The following is a 17,692-nucleotide window of genomic DNA, read 5'->3' on the forward strand; positions in this document are numbered from 1 at the left end:
TAATCGATCCCAAAATATTGGAGAAAATGAATGCATTCCAGTTTCCAATGGAAATTTGAAATTGAAAAATATTCAACTTGAAACCGATTCTTTCATCCCGAAAAAAAATATGAAACTGAATTTCTGACCGAGCTGGAGCAACATATTTTGAAAGATCTGAGCATTGACCAAAGATGTCTTTATGATATGGTTGATGCAATAAAAACCAGCAACGTAAATGAGTCCTTTAGAGCGAAGAAACCTGGCCCAATTTTAATGGCACGGTGGTTATTGTTGACATCGAGGACGTTGAGACTACTCTCTAGAATTTATTAGCAGAGCTGGATTTCATGGTAGAACTACCAGGATAAAACCATTAATCGCTTATAAGAATAAGAAGGTTCGTTTCGTTCGCAGTCTGCACACACCTTTGTTATGAAGGATGTTTCGTTCTGGAAAAATGTTATAGATGTTTAAAAATGAAATAAAGAATAACAATTTTGGATCAGATGCTAGGGTCAATATATAAATAAATAAATGAAGTGTAATGAAGAGTTGAATCCAAAGCGTTTGCGTTCTACAGTAAAACACGTGTCGGTGGTTTTGGATGCGTGCTCCACTTGTGGGGTAGCAAAATTACACTTTATTTATGAAATCATGGACAGGTATTAATATCTTGACATTAAAAAAAAATTGGTTGATTGTGTCCGAAAAATTGAAAACACTTATCATTTTTATCAGGATAACAATTAATGGTTAGAAAACAACTGTCTAATGGAAATCAACTCAATTCTCGATTATAAATACACTTGAAAATTTGTGGCAAAAATTAAAATTCGAAAACACGAGATTTCCAAAATTGGTGGAATCTATACCAGAACGGCTTAAATCAGTCACAAGACAAAACCCATTTTCTACAAATAATTGAAGTTCACCAGAAATCTTTTATTCATACATAAGTTGGTTAACTTTTATTATTCATTGTGACTATGAATTGTTGATATTTGCTTTTTTTTGTTCTACTGAGAAGAATTTAATGTCGTTTTCGATTGGTTTCACTCGAGGATTCACTCCTTCTGAAATCCAATAAAACGGTGTGAATCGCTTTCACTCAATTCTGTTTTTTTGCGTTTGTGTAAAATTTTAAATGTCAAAAATTTGAATTAATTTTTTTTCTGGCAAACGAATGACATGGTATTAAAGTTGAAAAATTATAGTTATGAGGACGACGACGAAGAAGATGATGATAATAAATAATTCCACCGCTTTAATGCATTCATTTCTATTTTTTAATGAGTTTCAATTTCAGAAAAGAACTGATTGAGTTTTTTTTTGGCATTTGAATATTCATGTAGTAGTACTTTTTGAGTGGATCCTGATTTGAAATCGAGAAGAGAATTTCTCTTCTCAGAATCGTTCTAGCTGTCATTTTCATGCCAATAAAATGGTTTCAGAACGCTTCTGAATGATTCCGGATTCTTCCGGAGAGCCAATCGAAAACGACATAAGTTTATTTATATTTTTTAAACAACAATGAAATTATTTATTTAAACTATAATTTTTTTTTAGTTTAATTTTATTTAATTTTTTTCATTGGTAAAGAATTTATCACTTGGTAGGCCGTTTTCACTATAATTCATTGTAAGTAACTACATGTGCCTTTATAATTTAAATACGTCCCTCATACGTATTATTTTCTTGGTTTGGAATGATTTTTTTTGTATTTAAGTGGTTTTAATTATGGTTTTTCATTTTATATTTCATTTTATATTTTCATTTTTAAGACATTGAAATTAAAACACATAAAATTAAAGATATGTACTCGAAAACGCTTATAGCCTTACATTTTAATAAATCAATTGAAGAATTTAAGTATTGGGCCGCTTAGAGCCTAACATTTTAATAAATCAGTTCATTGACTAAGCATTTCATTATCACTCTTCACTGAATATTTGTTTAACAATTCTTCCATGACATAACTAAAGATATGATTGATTTATTTAAAGATATTATTTATTTTGTAGAACGTTATTTTGTTACAGTAATTTTAGTCAAAAACATTTAACACAAATAGTCTCTTTTTCCCAACAAAATTTTGTATACACAAACTTTTTTTTGTTTCAAGTGAAACCCACTAAGTTCAAAGGTATCACTGTTATGTATATTTTTAAATTTACAAGACTCCTGCGAAAGAACTCTTTTTTTTAACACATTCGACAAATGCGCCAAGAAATGTAAGGAATCGCGAAAGACAACCAACTATTCATAGCCTTTAAATGAATAAGTAATACTACAGCCATATAGCCCGTAAGTGGATCTCGAAAGTGTTGTAAAAAGGAAAACAATAAATTAAATCAAGAGGGTAGAAATAGCAATTCAAGAAGTAGTAGTCTGCATTCGAAAGTTTTTCTACAGCTTTGTTCGTGTAGGATGGTTCTGTCTAATTGGATGCACATGACATGGCATTTCAAAAGAAACCATCAGCGGACAACGACAACACCCTCTCCTTTCGATATGCAGTAGGTATATATGGATAAAAAGAACCATGAAAATTTTGTTCAACGGTTTTTGTTTCTAGGTTCAATAAAATAAAAGCTTAGTTACCTAACTTCATTCAAACATACGTAGGGCATACCATTTTTATGTATTATAATTATGTGTGTTTGCATGTACCTACTTAGTTATTTATAAATATAATGTGGGTTGATATAAGTGTTTACTTAAATTTAACAACTTTTCATATTACCCGAGTTTTCGTGAGACTTAGGCCTGTTTCACAAGAAGCCGAGAACCGTCTAAACGGTTTAGTTAGACGGTTGCTGGCTGCTCCTTTACTCGAGCAAAATGAAAACGAATGTAAAAAACCGGATAAGCGGGCCGTTAAGACCGACTTCGTGTGAATTGGACTTGCGAAGTCCAGTCAGTAAAAACTTCAACAACAAAAACTTAAAGTTAATTCAATTAATTTTCTTGCAGTAAAGTCAGTTGGGATAAATGCTTTGGTTTTAAAATCTGATTGATTTTGAATCGCAAAAAGTGACTCAAACCTTGACTGAATCGCGTCGAAGGAATGTGTAATGACAGGCGCACAGTGGCCCGTTTTGACTTTTTTGCTTGCAAAATTAATATCTTCTAAACAAATAAAGACATCGCCACAATTTTTTTTTTATCTTGAAGGAAATTTCCAAGGCTATGAAAACTGTGAGTTTCAAAAAAAAAAACTTTACAGGGTGTTTCAGAATTTGGTGTTAAAATAAGAAGTTTTAGATAAGGTTGTAAACATAATGGTATTTTGATTACAATCGTCAAAAATCAATTTCTGAAGTAATCTGAGTTAGGTGACACAGGGGAAAAAGGAAAGGAACCAATTCGAGTGAAACAGTGGGGAGAAAAGTATTTTTTTTGTTTTTTATTTGTATGCAATTTTTGATTTTTCTTTATAGAAGAGTACATTTATAATGTATTTCAGTGATATATTACAAGTCAAACAGTGGAAAAAGATAAAAGTAACAAATTAAGACATAAAAAACACTAGATTTCTTTAAAACTATCATCTAAGTCCGGGGTAATTTGTAATTAACTCATCATTTCTGGAGAGTATTGTTCTTGCAGATCTTTTTGGTTTCTTAAGGAAGGAATAGGTGTATCCGATGAGGTTGCAGGCATGTTAAATAGGTCTTCATTCTGCCGAATCCTTGAAACTTTGCACGTATTTTGATATCTGTACTTCTTGTGGTCTTTAACTTTGCACTCCTGGGCTTCTTCTGACAGTTCTCCAAGTGGAAGTGATTGATATTCGATGATATTTTGACTATGGACCATTATTTTGTGAAGAGTAGGCGTGAGTAGTTTTTCAGGATACTTTTTTTTAGAAGCTCTGCTGTTTTCTTAGTATACTCTCCAAATTTAACTGCATTCACTACTTCCCTGCAATTCAAAACATTCAGTAGGTATTATTTTCAGCATCATAATAACTTCTCCATTGACTCCAGTTATTCGAGCGGTTGCATCTGATTGTTCTCCTTGAAGTGTTTCCATTATTAGTATTTCCATAGCCTTTCTTTGGTTTATCCACATCAAGTCCAAGCTCTTCTCGAAAACGCGTTTGGATCGCTTGTTTTCTTCTCTTTTCCATCTCCTTGGTCCCAATATATTCATAAAAAATCATGTTATTGAAATCCACCACTTACAAAACAAAGAACTCTAATTTTCCAAGATTTTATTTTCACACATGAAAAAAAAAATGTCGAAAAAATGACTGACCTTTTCAAATCAAATCGCTCTAGCTCAGTTGGATGCAAAATGACGCAACTGAGCTTTTGGATTTTTATTAGGAAATATATAAGGATTTTGAATCAGCTGAGCTTGGTTTGATTACGTAGGAATCTTTTTTTTCTATGCAATTTGAAGTCGAAAAAGTGTGCAAAAAACAGTGTTTCAAAAAACATTAAATTAAACAATTAAAAAATAATTTTTTTAATTTTTGGTTTAAATATTTACACAGCATTTGAAAAAAAAATAAAAATCAAAACGTTTTAGGAGCCCTCCTCCTAGTTTTAACACTCAAAGCTAAAAAAAAAACAGATTTGGTTTTTCATAGTAAAAAATTATTAACTTTGACTTGCTCTATAAGGCACACTAATAACCCAAATTGAAAATTTTTTTCGAATACTCGAGCTTCAACCATTTGTGAATCCAGTGATCTAAAAGTTTTTCATTATCGACCCACCCGAAAAATGAATATTGCAAGCACTTTTGTCTAAATGGGCCACTGTGAGACGGTTCGGGCCTTTATAAGTCCTTGCCAGGTGAAAGGAAAGATGTACGACAACTTGGGCAACAACAAATATTGCAATTCTTGTACATTAATAAAATATCTGACATAATAGTCATTTAACAGTGCCAACGGTTCTTAAACCTGAGAAAATGGTTGGAACTTTATCGATGAAAGCTGTTTTTTCAATTGGTTTGAAGGCGATACAGTTCTTAATTCTATCTTCGAGATTTTACTTCTACAGCCTACTGATACTGCTGAGAATGAAGTTTTTATTACGGTCGGGGTTTGAAAATTTAATAGGGTTTTATTTATAAGTAACTAAAAAATAAGATTCTCAAAAAGACGGATAATAATTTTGGTAGGAATTTCTACATACTTGCTGATCCAATAAATTATATATATGTATTCTGTAGAGCTATAGACAAGCTTTAGTATGAGAGAGAGCCATAAAATCTGTCGCATGAGTTACGTCGCCGCATTCAACTGACAGATCGATAAAATACACAAGTTCTTATGGGAACCGACCGATAAATCGCATCCGCCGAGAAAAAATTGTGTATTTTTATCGAGATGTAGTCAGTTCAATCCGTCGTCGTAACGGATGCTACGGATTCCATGGGTTGGCCCCTTTACTATTAGCTCTGGTGAGGTAACGTGACTTACAATAGCTTCGAGGTTTCTAGTCGGAATTTCGGAGTCATTACTTTGAGTCGTTCAATTTTAACATAGGTGCTAAACGTCTTTTATAAGCAAAATAATTTCAAAATGTCTGGTGTAAAATTAGTTTGTGTTATTTGCAAAAAGAACACGATAATAAAATGATTGCTTTTGTTGAGAAAAAAAGCCATGAAGTTTTAGACATCCGTAAACATCATGAAATAAAATACTATAATTACACCGGCACACAAAATAAAAAAAGTGTCATGTACCAGGAACCAGACCTATCTTTCTATATGTTTTTGGGCACGCTGAATCCGAATTTCAAGTCCGTTTGGCCCGGTCACCCTCCAGTTTTGTGCTGTGACTGCATTTTGTTTGGATTTTTATGACTTTTTTGGAGGTTTTTGCATTTTTCTCAAAACTGAAGGATGTTCGGGCAAAACGGACTTGAAATTTGAATTCAGCGAGTCCAAAAACATATAGAAAGATAGGTGTGGTTCCTGGTACATGGAACTTTTTTTTTTTGTGTGCCGGGGATGAAAGCGAAATTTCGCGACAGTGCCAGCACACCAAAAAAAAAGTTGTATGTACCAGGAACAAGACCTATCTTTCTATATGTTTTTGGACCCTCTGAATCCGAATTTCAAGTCCGTTTTGCCCGGTCGCCCTCCAGTTTTGAGAATAATGTAAAAAAGACACCAAAAAAGGCAAAAAACTTCCTTTTTTTTTAGTTTTTTGCATTTAACTCAAAACTGGAGGGTGACAGGGCCAAACAGACTTGAAATTCAAATTCAGCGTGCCCAAAAACATATAGAAAGATAGGTCTGGTTCCTGGTACATGACACTTTTTTTATTTTGTGTGCCGTTGTTATCATACAAATTGTTATAAGAATTTTGTATCGTTAATAAAAAAAAATATATATGGCAATATTGTGATTGGATATAATCTCTTATGTTTCTACTCCTACAAAAGGTATTGTATTAGTTACATGGTAATATTTATTGGCAACACATTTAAAGTTAAAATATGATTCGTGTTATTAATATGTTGTAAAAAATAGTGCTGTTGAAATGACTATTGATGACGATATGACCTACATAATAACAATCACGAAGAAAGCTAATAGTACACACCATGTGTGTAACCTCGAAGACGCATTTATAATAATCATGCTTGGAAATATGGACCATCTTCAAAGCGATGAGCTCAAAATTTGAATGGAACTTGGAACTCTTAAACAGGGCTACCTTCGAAGATTTTCAAAAAGAGGCCAAAATAGAGGATTTTGATAAAAAAAAGAGGCCCCGATAAAAAAATGTAAAAATAGAATAAGTGAAGTACCTATTTTTTTACAATTGAGGCCTGGTACGCTGTTCGCGCTAAACTTTAGCCGACATAAAATTCCCATACAAGTTATCGATAGTTTGTATGCGATCGATTTTAGCTCGGCTAAAATTTTTCGATAATTTGTTTGGGAGCTAAAATTTAGCGCGAGCTGCGTACCAGGCTTGAGTCGTTATAATTGAAAGTGGTATAAGTCACATTTTGCTTGATTTTCAAAAAAAATGTCAATTTTTTTTAATAAAACGTAGATATGTTATTTAAAAAAAGAGGAAAAAGAGGAACCAAAATATCAAAAAGAGGGATTCTTTGACAATTTTTAAAAAGTGGAGGAAAAGTGGATTGGGTGGAAAAAGAGGAAAATCGCCTCTTTAGAGGCGCAAAGGTAGCCCTGCTCTTAAAGGTAATGTACCAAAATTACACATAAAATTACGGCCATCTTAATGTATGTACATATGTACGTGTTTACCCGGTTTTCATAATGCAAACTATTGAGAAAACGACGAGAATATCACAGCTTCTGCACATTCGTGTTCCGAAAAACGAAGATTATATATACCTAAGGAAGATCCAAGAAGATCGCAATGCAAACCCGTGTTTGCTCAACAGAGTTCACTTACCATTAGAGAAAGTGATTGCACTAATTCAAATTACTCCAGTAAGGGTTTCCTTCATGACTGCTATCGAAGCAAGTTATAAAGCAAAGAAGCGATAAAGAAACGACTTTAGTCTCTGCTTCGAAATACAATCTCGAATGTTCTTCTAAAGAATCGTGTACTTGTTAGACATTGGCAGCGGAAACTAAGTTCGTTACAATGATGTTACATTTAAATGTAGTTCAAATTCTTCGGCCTACTCACGCCCGCCCTGGCCAACATTTTGAGCAGCAATGATGTGAGCACATCTATGGAAAGATCTTTGATGCATTAGATATTAGACCCGATGAGTCTATAATTGTAAACTGTCGAATGTAATAATTAACACGCCGAACTTAATAACTGGAGTCGGAATTATTCCATTACTTTGTTAAAGAAACATTTTTGACATTCAATTTAAGAATTATAATTGCTGAAAAAGTACATATATTTATTTAATTTTTGTTGCTATAAATTTTTTAAAGAAGTGTTGCCTATCGAGGAGCTCCCGTGTCTCCCAGGAGAGAATTTGATTTTAAAGTTGCTTAAAAGTTGAAAGTTTTTCCAATACATATTTCTTCTTAATGGAATCACCATATATTTTTCATTGAAGAAAAATTATTTGGAAGACAAAAGGGCCCAAGTGGAAGGTCAGAGTACGCCCCTGAACGGTCACCTATCTTTACCATGAGTGTGCTCCATCGGCTCTGAAGCATTTCGTACTACTTGAACGTTGAACCACAGTGTTGAAGTTGTTGAAATCAGTCAAAAGTAGCAGTAGAAAATGGAACTCAAAAGAACGCACCAAATATATTACAAACATTGAAATTAGGCATAAATAAGTAGTTGGCTTGATAAACGAAATAAAATTTCTAAAAAAAAAAGCGCTTTTTATACCTAAAACAAATATGAGAACTTACATTTATAACCAAAGCCATTTATTCATTCTAAAGAATTTTAAAAGCTTTCACATTAGGTATATACCTGCAACGTTTTCTTCACAATTTTGAACACATTTCTTGCTACAATGACACAAGGGCATTGGTTTCACTATATTTTTATGTCTATGTAAGTAGATATGTAAACAACCAACCATAAGTACACCCTCATACATTCAATGAAAGAAGCCTTAACAAAGATATCCATTAAATTGGATTATTATATTATGAAGGTTCTACGTTTTTTTTTTTTTTAACAGCCGCTGCACTTTTTCATATATTTGTTTTAGAGCTATTATATAAATAAAACAAAAGAGTGCACTGTACATTTAGTTACACATAGAGTTCGAGTTAAAAAAAAGAGGTTTCAAAAGAAAAGGAAAGAAAAATAGGGAGAAAACATATATGATTGGTTCTTCGCATAAAAATCTACGATAAATAAAACCAAAAAAGCAAACAACAAGCCTTAAAAACCTATAGAGGACTTGAAATGTGAGGGATATGCTAACATTGATTTTTGAACTAGCTTTCTTATGTTTTAATTATTAACTAGTTTAAAAAATACATCTGGATGTAAAGAAATTGAAAAATCAAAAATAAATCCATAATATTCACTATCACACAGAGAAAAAAATAGTCATTTTTAACTATTTTCATAGTTAAAATCGGGATAACTATTTTGGATTTGGATTTATTTTTGACATTTGACAATTTTACATCCAGATGTAATTTTTAAACTAGTATAGGGTTGCCAGATATATTTTGACGAAACTAGTAATCGAGATGTAAAATCCCGGACTTTCCCGGACAAATAAGGACACAAAAAAGAGTACAAATCTAGGACAAAAGGAATGCATAGTTTTATAAAAACAAAAAAAAAGCGGAACAATCTTTTCAAAATTTAACTAAAAATCACATTTTTAACCCTTGTTCCCGTAGCATTTTTTTCTTATTTTTTTCACAAAAAAAATAAAAGTAAAAATTTTAGCTAATATTACAAAAGTTAAAATGTACATAGTTACAGTAAAAAAAAAAATTTAAAATTCCATTAAAATCCAATTGCTCAAAATTTTAAACGATTAAGAGCCAATTTTTTAATCTTCTAATAAACAGTCAGTTAACTGTTCGACGAATAAAGTTATTAGGCTCATCAACAATCAGATAAAAACATTGAATTTTTCATCAATAATAATTTATTCTACAGAATAACAAAAAAAAATTGTCAAATTCAAAAATATTTAAAATTAAACGTCATTTTTATTCATGATTGTTTTTGTTTTCTTGTGTTCCACAGTATTTTTTTTCAAAATTCTTTCAAAACAGCTTTGACAACTGACACAATATTTTTGTTGAGATTATTCCTTAGAATAATTTTTATTCGTCTCTGAAAGAAGCAGATAGTTTTATTCTAAGGAATAAGCTATATCTGCTTGTTGAAAAATTGATTTTTTCTCTATCCTTAGGAATAAGTACTAAATGACTGTTTAACTGACTATTGAAAAATTGGCTCTTAGTTAAATGCTAATAGAATTTTTAGTAAGTTACTATTTAAGTTATGAAATGGTCTTTTTGACTTAGCAACTTACTTAAGCGGCCTTATATTTTTCTTAATCGTTTAAAATTTTGCACCTTGAGTCTTACAATAAGGTACCTACTGTAATAAATAATAAAATTTAAATAAATTATTAAAATAAATTTTTGTTGGTCAGAGAATTCACTAACCAGTACCTCATACGCACATTTTTGAGTTTTGATTATATTGGAGCAGAACACAAAAAAGAATTTAGCAGATAATAGACCAAAATAAAAACGCCTCGCTTTTAATGAACTCGATTCGTTTTTTGAATAAGGAATGAATTAAGAGTAGCATACAAAAAGTGAGATTTTTAAAGGCTTCAAAAGAGTACAATCCCGGACAATTGATAGAAACTATCCCGGACGTCCCCCACACAGCCAAAAAAAAAGTACATGTCCGGGAAAACCCGGACGCATGGCAACCCTAAACTAGTAAATAAAGTCGTATTTATTAGGTTTTTGTCTAGGCACTTAGGCACTGTCTTACTTTTTTCAAATTGTATGAAAATACTTTATTTAGTAAAACTAAATATAACATTATTCATGGTTAAGACAACCTACTCTTGTGTCTTAGTTTTACAGCTATAACCAAACATTATATAAAACAAGGTTCCTGAAGACATTTTCCAACTTTAAACTGTTCAAAGTTAGACAACTTTTATAAATACGACCGTAATTGCTTTGATACTTTAACTCCTTTTACCTGTTTGAATGTTATCTTTATAAAAAAATACTTTTAGTACACGGAAAACCTAAAAACAAGCGAATTAAGCGGAAATCCACTTAATTTAAGATGAAAATCTTTTCAATTTTATGATATCCACAACTAAACCCAACCCTTATCATCCTGTGGAAGCACTGGCATTTATGGTAAATGCAAAACAATCCAAGCATTCTTATCAAAGGATGCGAAAACGTAACGCTCCAATTTATCCTCCATTCTATCGCGTCTTGGAAGCAAAAAACGAAAGCTATCCCTCATCAATTATTATAACTGAAAGTTTAGGGGAAGGGGAGCTTTTGTCATTATTAGATCATACGATTCAACGCCTTTTTGTTATCCTAGATAATGATGCTTTAAAAAGTACATTAAGCTGTGACCTTCAAATAATTTTTAAATAGGGCTTTGATGGCAGCTCTGGTCAAGGGCTCTAAAAGCAAAAATTTGCAGACGGAAATACCTCTGACTTATTTGTTGCGTCATTAGTAACTGTAAAACTAGACACTGTTACCGATGATATAACTTTGTGGAATAATCCAAGTCCAGCATCACCATGGTATTGTAGGCCAATCAAGATTTTATTCAAGAAAAAGACAACACAAATATCCAAAGAGATCACGACAACCTACGGACACAAACAATTTTTTTTTTAACACCTTTTCTGGTAAATTAAATTTATCACAGAATACTTTTAACAATGGTTGATGGCAAAGTATACAATGCAATATCAAGAAGTTCATCCCAATGTTGCTAAATTAATAAAGCTACCCCAAATTATGAATAAAATTGCGGTGGAGAGTACACATTAAAAAAGCCAGTCAACGAAAAAAATTATGCGTTTGGAATTTCCACCCTTCAATAAAGGATCCGTTTCTTTGAATTTTGTTTCTTGTTTACCTATTTCCTACAAACTTCCAATCCAAAAATAGCAAGCTAAAATGGATGCAGAAAAACAACTGTACGAGAATAAAAGAAACGGATCCAAGAACAATTTCGTACAAAAATGGAATTGTTAGTGGCTGTACAAAAGCCTGGAAGTGGCACGACTAACAATGGCAATACTTCTCGCCGTTTTTTCCAAAATACTTTTCCGGCGACGATCACGGGATTCTTCATATGATTTCGTGGGGGAAACCGACGAAGTTATGAATACCAGAGTTATGCGCGTCAAATCGAAGTTATGAAGTTACGCGCGCAAAATCGAAGTTACGCAAAACCGAAGTTGACTGTGCAAATAATATTAATTCATGGGAATGATTTTGTTCAAAATTCATTAGAAAATTTATTGGAAAATTAACAGAGAAGGCCCAAGAAGCCAGAAATAACGATTGCAAATATTTCTCCGCAAAATAAGCAGGGTAAGTAACGTTCAAGATTGGTTGTATATGCTTTTTATTTCATGATATCCTATGTTGAGCTATTATCCTGTTTGAGAATAAGTTTCATTTCGTTCGAAAAAAAATATTAAAATAATTTTTTGCTTTTTATTTTTGTGTACCTTTTCGATCAGAAACAATCCTCAAAATAAGATCATTTTTGTTTTTCTATTAAATCATTACATACTAAGTACCAATTAACAAGTAGTTTAAAATCGAAAATAAAATAGAATATAAAAAACCTGAATAAGTGAATAGGATAATTTTGTTAAAAAGTCATAAGAAAATTAAATAAACATATAAAACCTTCCGTTATTTTTTTTTATAAGGAAAAGCATGAAAAAAGAAATGGTAAATGTTAAGTAGAAATGGTTTCTCATGTTTTGCACAACACTGTATATAATAGTTTGGCTATAGATCTATAAATAATAATTAAAATCTGATGAAAGAATCCTTCCACATCAATTCAAAAATGCTCAGGGATAGAGATTTTTGGTAAAGAGCCAAGTAGGCGAAATAGTTTTGATCTGGCACAAAAATGTTATAGCAAAGCAGATAAGTACTAATATCCACTGTGTTGATGCCACATCAACAAAATTTATTTCAAAAGTTAAGTGTTTTGAAGTTATACCTTATTACAGGCATTTTTATACAGGGTGCGCTTAATGTAATTGTCCAAACGGAATAAAAACTGCAATAACAGGACAAGTTTTTATAATGGTAAACTAATGTAACACAATACAATTTCTTTCCAGGGTGATGCTTTAAAAAATTAAATAAATTAAAGTTGAATTTGAATTTGATTAAAACTTGGAACTATTAATCTATTAATAGCAAAATGTCGCAGGAAATAAAAAATATTTTGTATGCGTAAAATTATCGTCCGTAAACGTAAACCCACATTACAGACAACCACATTTTTTTTTAACTATATATGTACTAAGTCTCTTGGCTCTACTTACCTTGCAGCTGCTAAACAGGCAAACGCTTTAATTGGAGTCTGAAACCTGTAACAATAAATAAAACAAAATTTGTTTGCTAAAGTTTTGAATTATTTATATGATATATATCTATGTATTAGAATGATACAACGATGTATACTACACATATAAATCTAGTTGGAGGTAATGAAATAATTATTATATGCAAATTATTATGAATTCAGTATGAAACATGAACTAGAACAATAAGGTGGAATAGAATCAGCTTAGGTTATTATAGTGACTGTGTTGATAGCCAAGAATTTATTTGATTTATACAGAACTATATTTAATATTTCATTAAATGAGGCATATTGAGAAAAGCTTCAAAAAATTACCCAAAAACGTGTGATCGCGTGGTCGTCATTTTGAAAAATGCGTTTTCTTGATTTAATTGGCTTTTTTTTGTCTAGTTTAGTAAAAATTCATATTCTCTAATTTGATATGCTGTAAGTATTACTTAACATTAAAAAAAACAGTCGGAAGGTTGATGAATTTGCACAAGAAACAGTGTGAATATCCCGAAAAAATGAAAATATCGCGAATCTATCCAAGGCAAGGTAATTAACTATTGTGACTCTGCCAATACGTGTATTAACATAAAGTGGGCTCTATACCATAAAATATCGAAAAAATAAAGTCTACATGGATTTAGGACCATTAAGAAGTGCTAGTGAGCTAGTGAGTTTTTATTTCGCTTTATGGAGGCAAGAAGAGAGAAAAATCAATTAAAAAATTGCGTCACAAATTGTTCATAAGATCAGTAGCAAAAAACAAATTCATTTTATCATCACTTCCCCCAACGGAAACCGAAGACGCCTTAGGATTACATAATTTAAGAACAATATCATCAGGTCCAATCGTGGCTTGGAAATGATCTCGCAATTGATTGGGGTTGGAAAAAATCAACTAGAATGTTCACCCAAAAGAAAAAAGAAATTTTTGAAAAAAAAAATCTGAAAACCGTTAGAGCCGTTTTTTGTTTTTAAACATTTTATACACCTATAAAAAGTTTCTAACCTAAAAAAAAAAAATTGGTATGCCGTCCTTAACAAAATATTCATTAACATTTAAAACCAAAATTCCAAAAAAATACACTAAACCGTTTTCAAGAAATTGATTTTTCAGAAAAAAAATTTAATTTTTTTAATCCGAAAATTTTACTTATATTTGAATCTAAAGTTACTAAAATGCGCATCCTAACAAAACCGTGTGTGGTGCCATTACATAGGTGATCACAAAAGTGTGGTTTGTATGAACAACTTAAGGCCTAATTTTCTTGTTGGTCCGTGGTTGTATCGAGAGCTTTGTATAATAATGCCTTTTTGATGGTGTGTGAGCTGCCTTTAAGGAAGATTTATGTATATATATTTAACTTTTGTTATTTTTTTTATAACATTGGTAATTAGATATTAATAATTGTGAACCTTGATTAAAAATGTATTTAAAATAATCAGATATAAGTGCCTATCTAATACAAACTTTGTACCTACTAAAATGTTCATAAACTCAAAAATTTAATTTACAAAAACATATCCGAAGTTCCGCGCCCACTTTTTCCAAGGGCAAAATACAGACACAGAGACATAAATAAATAAAATATAAAATATTATGTACGTATACAAAAATACCTCAATACCATCACATTGCATAGGCATCTAAACTTACATAATATGTATATGTCTTTCCATATTGCTACCCCAAGATCTACTTATTGCACAACGTTAAGCTGTAATGCATTAACCAAAACTGGAACACATTTCTTTTTTAGTTGAAGAGCAGTATCCATCTCCATTAAGGACGGAACCACTAAAAAACATTTTTTCTTCACAAAGAAAGCAAAAAAATATGTTCCAAAATAGGAAAAGAAGAAACAATTATTTCTAAAGCTTTTGTTTTATTGCTTGTATACAGAGGAAATGGATTTTCCTGCCAATGTTTTTCTATACAACTAAGTCACCTACTCTTGAGAAAACTTAATTACACGATGAGTTCAAATATTGTTTTGCCTTTTGTTTTTAAATAACTTGTGGTCAATTTCTCTTATACATAAGTTGGCAAAAACTTTTAAATGCGCGTTCTACATCTTTATTTCAAAATAATTTTTTACATGTATTAAATCGTTTCATAAAATATAATGTAGGTACTAGAAAGGATTTCACAAAGGGGTTTGACAACTTTTAGTTTTCTTTGTAAGCACACCCTTAAACCAATGAGTTAACCATTATCTAATACCAAAACCAGGGTTGTAAAAAATCATTTTTTTTTTAACTTTTTTTGCATTACAAATAAAAAAAATGAATATGTATTGCAACTGAAAAAATGGCATCGAAAAAAAAATATTTGTTTTAAATGAAGAAAAATTGCATTAAAAAATATTGCAACTCAAAGATAGGTATTTGAATTAAAAAAAAAATTTGTGACATTAAAAAAAATTGTATTGCAAATACAAAATGTTCTGCATTGAAAAGTTCAATGCAAAATGTGTGCATTAAATATTTTTTTTTAATATTAGTCGAATTTTTGCAATTTTTTCTATTTGATCATAAATTAGGTATTGAACCAAATGTAAGGCCAAATAGTCAAAATTGTAAGAAATTCCACAAATACAAACAAAAATATTTAATGCACACATTTTGCATTTAATTTTTTCTATCAATGGAAAACATTTTTCAGTTGCAATAACATTTTTTTTAATAAAAAAAAATTTTTAGTTGCAATAAATATTTTTCAGTTGCAAATATTTTTTTTAAATGCCAAATAGGCCTGTTGATTATGAACTCATATTTTTGATTGAAACTCAACTTCGAGATTTTAGTCAAAAGATATCGGCCTCGGAATGTAGTCGTAAGATAAAAAAAAAGAAATCAAAAAGTTTGTTTTGTAATAACACAGGAAGCAGGCCTCCAAGAAACTTTTGGTTTTCAATGAATATAGCTTTAACGAAACCATTCTTTTGATATCTCACTCGATCGATTGGAGGAAATTTTTAAAAATGTATATTGGAAAGGATTTTCTTCGAAAACCAAATTAAATAGATTTGTAATTTTTATCTGGATACAAAGGCCTGTTGATTAAGAACTAATACAAATTATTATCTAAATCAATTTCGAGATTTCGTTGCAAAAATATTGGGTTCGGAATGTAAGAAAAAAAGATTTGGTTGGAAATATCTCAGGAACCAGACTTCCAAAACAACTTTTAGTTTCAGATATGAAAGTGACCTTTCATTTGATGTCTCACTCGATAGATCTTTAAATGCATTTTTTGTGGAAAGGATTTTTTTCGAAAATAAAAAAAATAGATTTGATTTTTTTTTATCTGAATGCTTGCCTTTTCACACCAAACCCAAAAACGCGGTTTATGGCAAAAAGTTTTCAAAAACCTGAAAAGCGTCCACACCACAAGTTTACAGGTTTTTGTTTGACGTTTATAATGTTTTGACATCCAAATGTCAAGTTTTCAGTGGGATTTATTTATTTTTGTTGTTACAATCAGCTTGAGCTCACAAAATTGATCAAATAAAATAAACTCTGACAATTTAAATACAATTTTATTTATTTGGTCGTTAAATTATGTAGTTTCATTTTAATATAGAGAGAATAATAAATTGGCCGCCTCTCAAATTCTTTAGACAAAGTTCCAACAGGAACTCCTCATCTTTGGTCCCCCACATCATTTTTTGTTTTTGTTTTTTTTTGTGCTATGCCATTTTCTGTAATTAATGAAAGAAATAAAAAAACGAATTTGATTTATATTATCAAAAAAAATTAACAAACCGCATTTGTAAAACTACTAGTTATCTTTGCCTGTCAGTTCTTTTTTTTTTTGTCTGCTGTCAGTTCTTTTTTTTTTTTGTGTGCTGAATTGTTGCTGAATTTCTCAAAAGGTTTGTTTGGTTATTTCGTTTGGAGTTGAATGTTTTCATTTTCAGGTTTTTGACGAGTTTAATCAAAAACTTGTGTTTTACGAAAACTTGTGGTTTATGAAAAATGTATGGAAAAACTTGTGTTTTTGATATAGGTTTTTGGGGTTTTTCGCAAAAACCGCGTTTTTGGCTTGGTGTGAAAAGGCTATAAAAGAAATAATATCTTTAATTTTAAACCAATTTCGAGACTTTGGTCAATAGATATCGACTTCGGAATGTAAGAAAAAGGGAGAAAAACAGTTCTTGGTTGAAAATATCTCCGGAACCAGACCTCCAAGAAACTTTCAGCTTTCAATTAATAATAGAGCTTGAACAGGTCTTTGTTTTGCTCCCGGCAGCTCAACGTAGGGAAGCTGTATTTATAATAATATAATATTTCATTTTATCTTCTACTGATAAGAATGATTTGAAGATTTAAAAAAAATCAATATTCCCATCGAAGTGAAAAGCTGCTTCACTGTGATGTTGGAGATAACAAACAAAATTGTATACTTAAAATCAAATCTTGATGTGTCACAAAAAAAAATGTTCGTCATAAGTACCAAAAGACGTTGGAGGTTACATTCCAAGTTAAACTGCCGTGATGATAGTGTTAATGCTAAGGATTCATGTTCCACGCCAGTTAAGGACTTTGCAAAATGTTGTGATCATTTTCTTTCTACATTTCAACTTCTGACGATTATTCGGCTATCGGCAAAACTGAGAGAAGACCAATATGAAATTCTACAAAAAACTACAAAGGTAATAGGTCACAATATCTTCCCTTTATAATAAGAAAATA

The 17,692-nt window shown here is 31.0% G+C and overlaps 1 protein-coding gene across 13 annotated transcripts in view; it reads right to left on the minus strand.

Annotated features, from left to right (window-relative positions):
* LOC129916489 (RNA-binding protein Musashi homolog Rbp6) overlaps nt 1-17,692 on the minus strand; it is an 80,949-nt gene that overhangs the window by 54,396 nt on the left and 8,861 nt on the right. For 10 of the 13 annotated variants that reach the window (XR_008772469.1, XR_008772464.1, XR_008772465.1 and 7 more), the window contains exon 3: nt 12,966-13,010. The exons of the other annotated variants lie outside the window; for them this stretch is intronic. Coding sequence is in view for 2 of the 10 variants with exons in the window: in XM_055996482.1 (XP_055852457.1) it covers nt 12,966-13,010 (45 nt within the window). In the remaining 8 variants the exon portion in view is untranslated. The remainder of the gene's footprint in view (nt 1-12,965; nt 13,011-17,692) is intronic. 13 annotated transcript variants of the gene reach the window in all.

This window comes from Episyrphus balteatus, chromosome 3 (genome assembly GCF_945859705.1).
Source record: "Episyrphus balteatus chromosome 3, idEpiBalt1.1, whole genome shotgun sequence".
Taxonomy (NCBI): Eukaryota; Metazoa; Arthropoda; class Insecta; order Diptera; family Syrphidae; genus Episyrphus; species Episyrphus balteatus.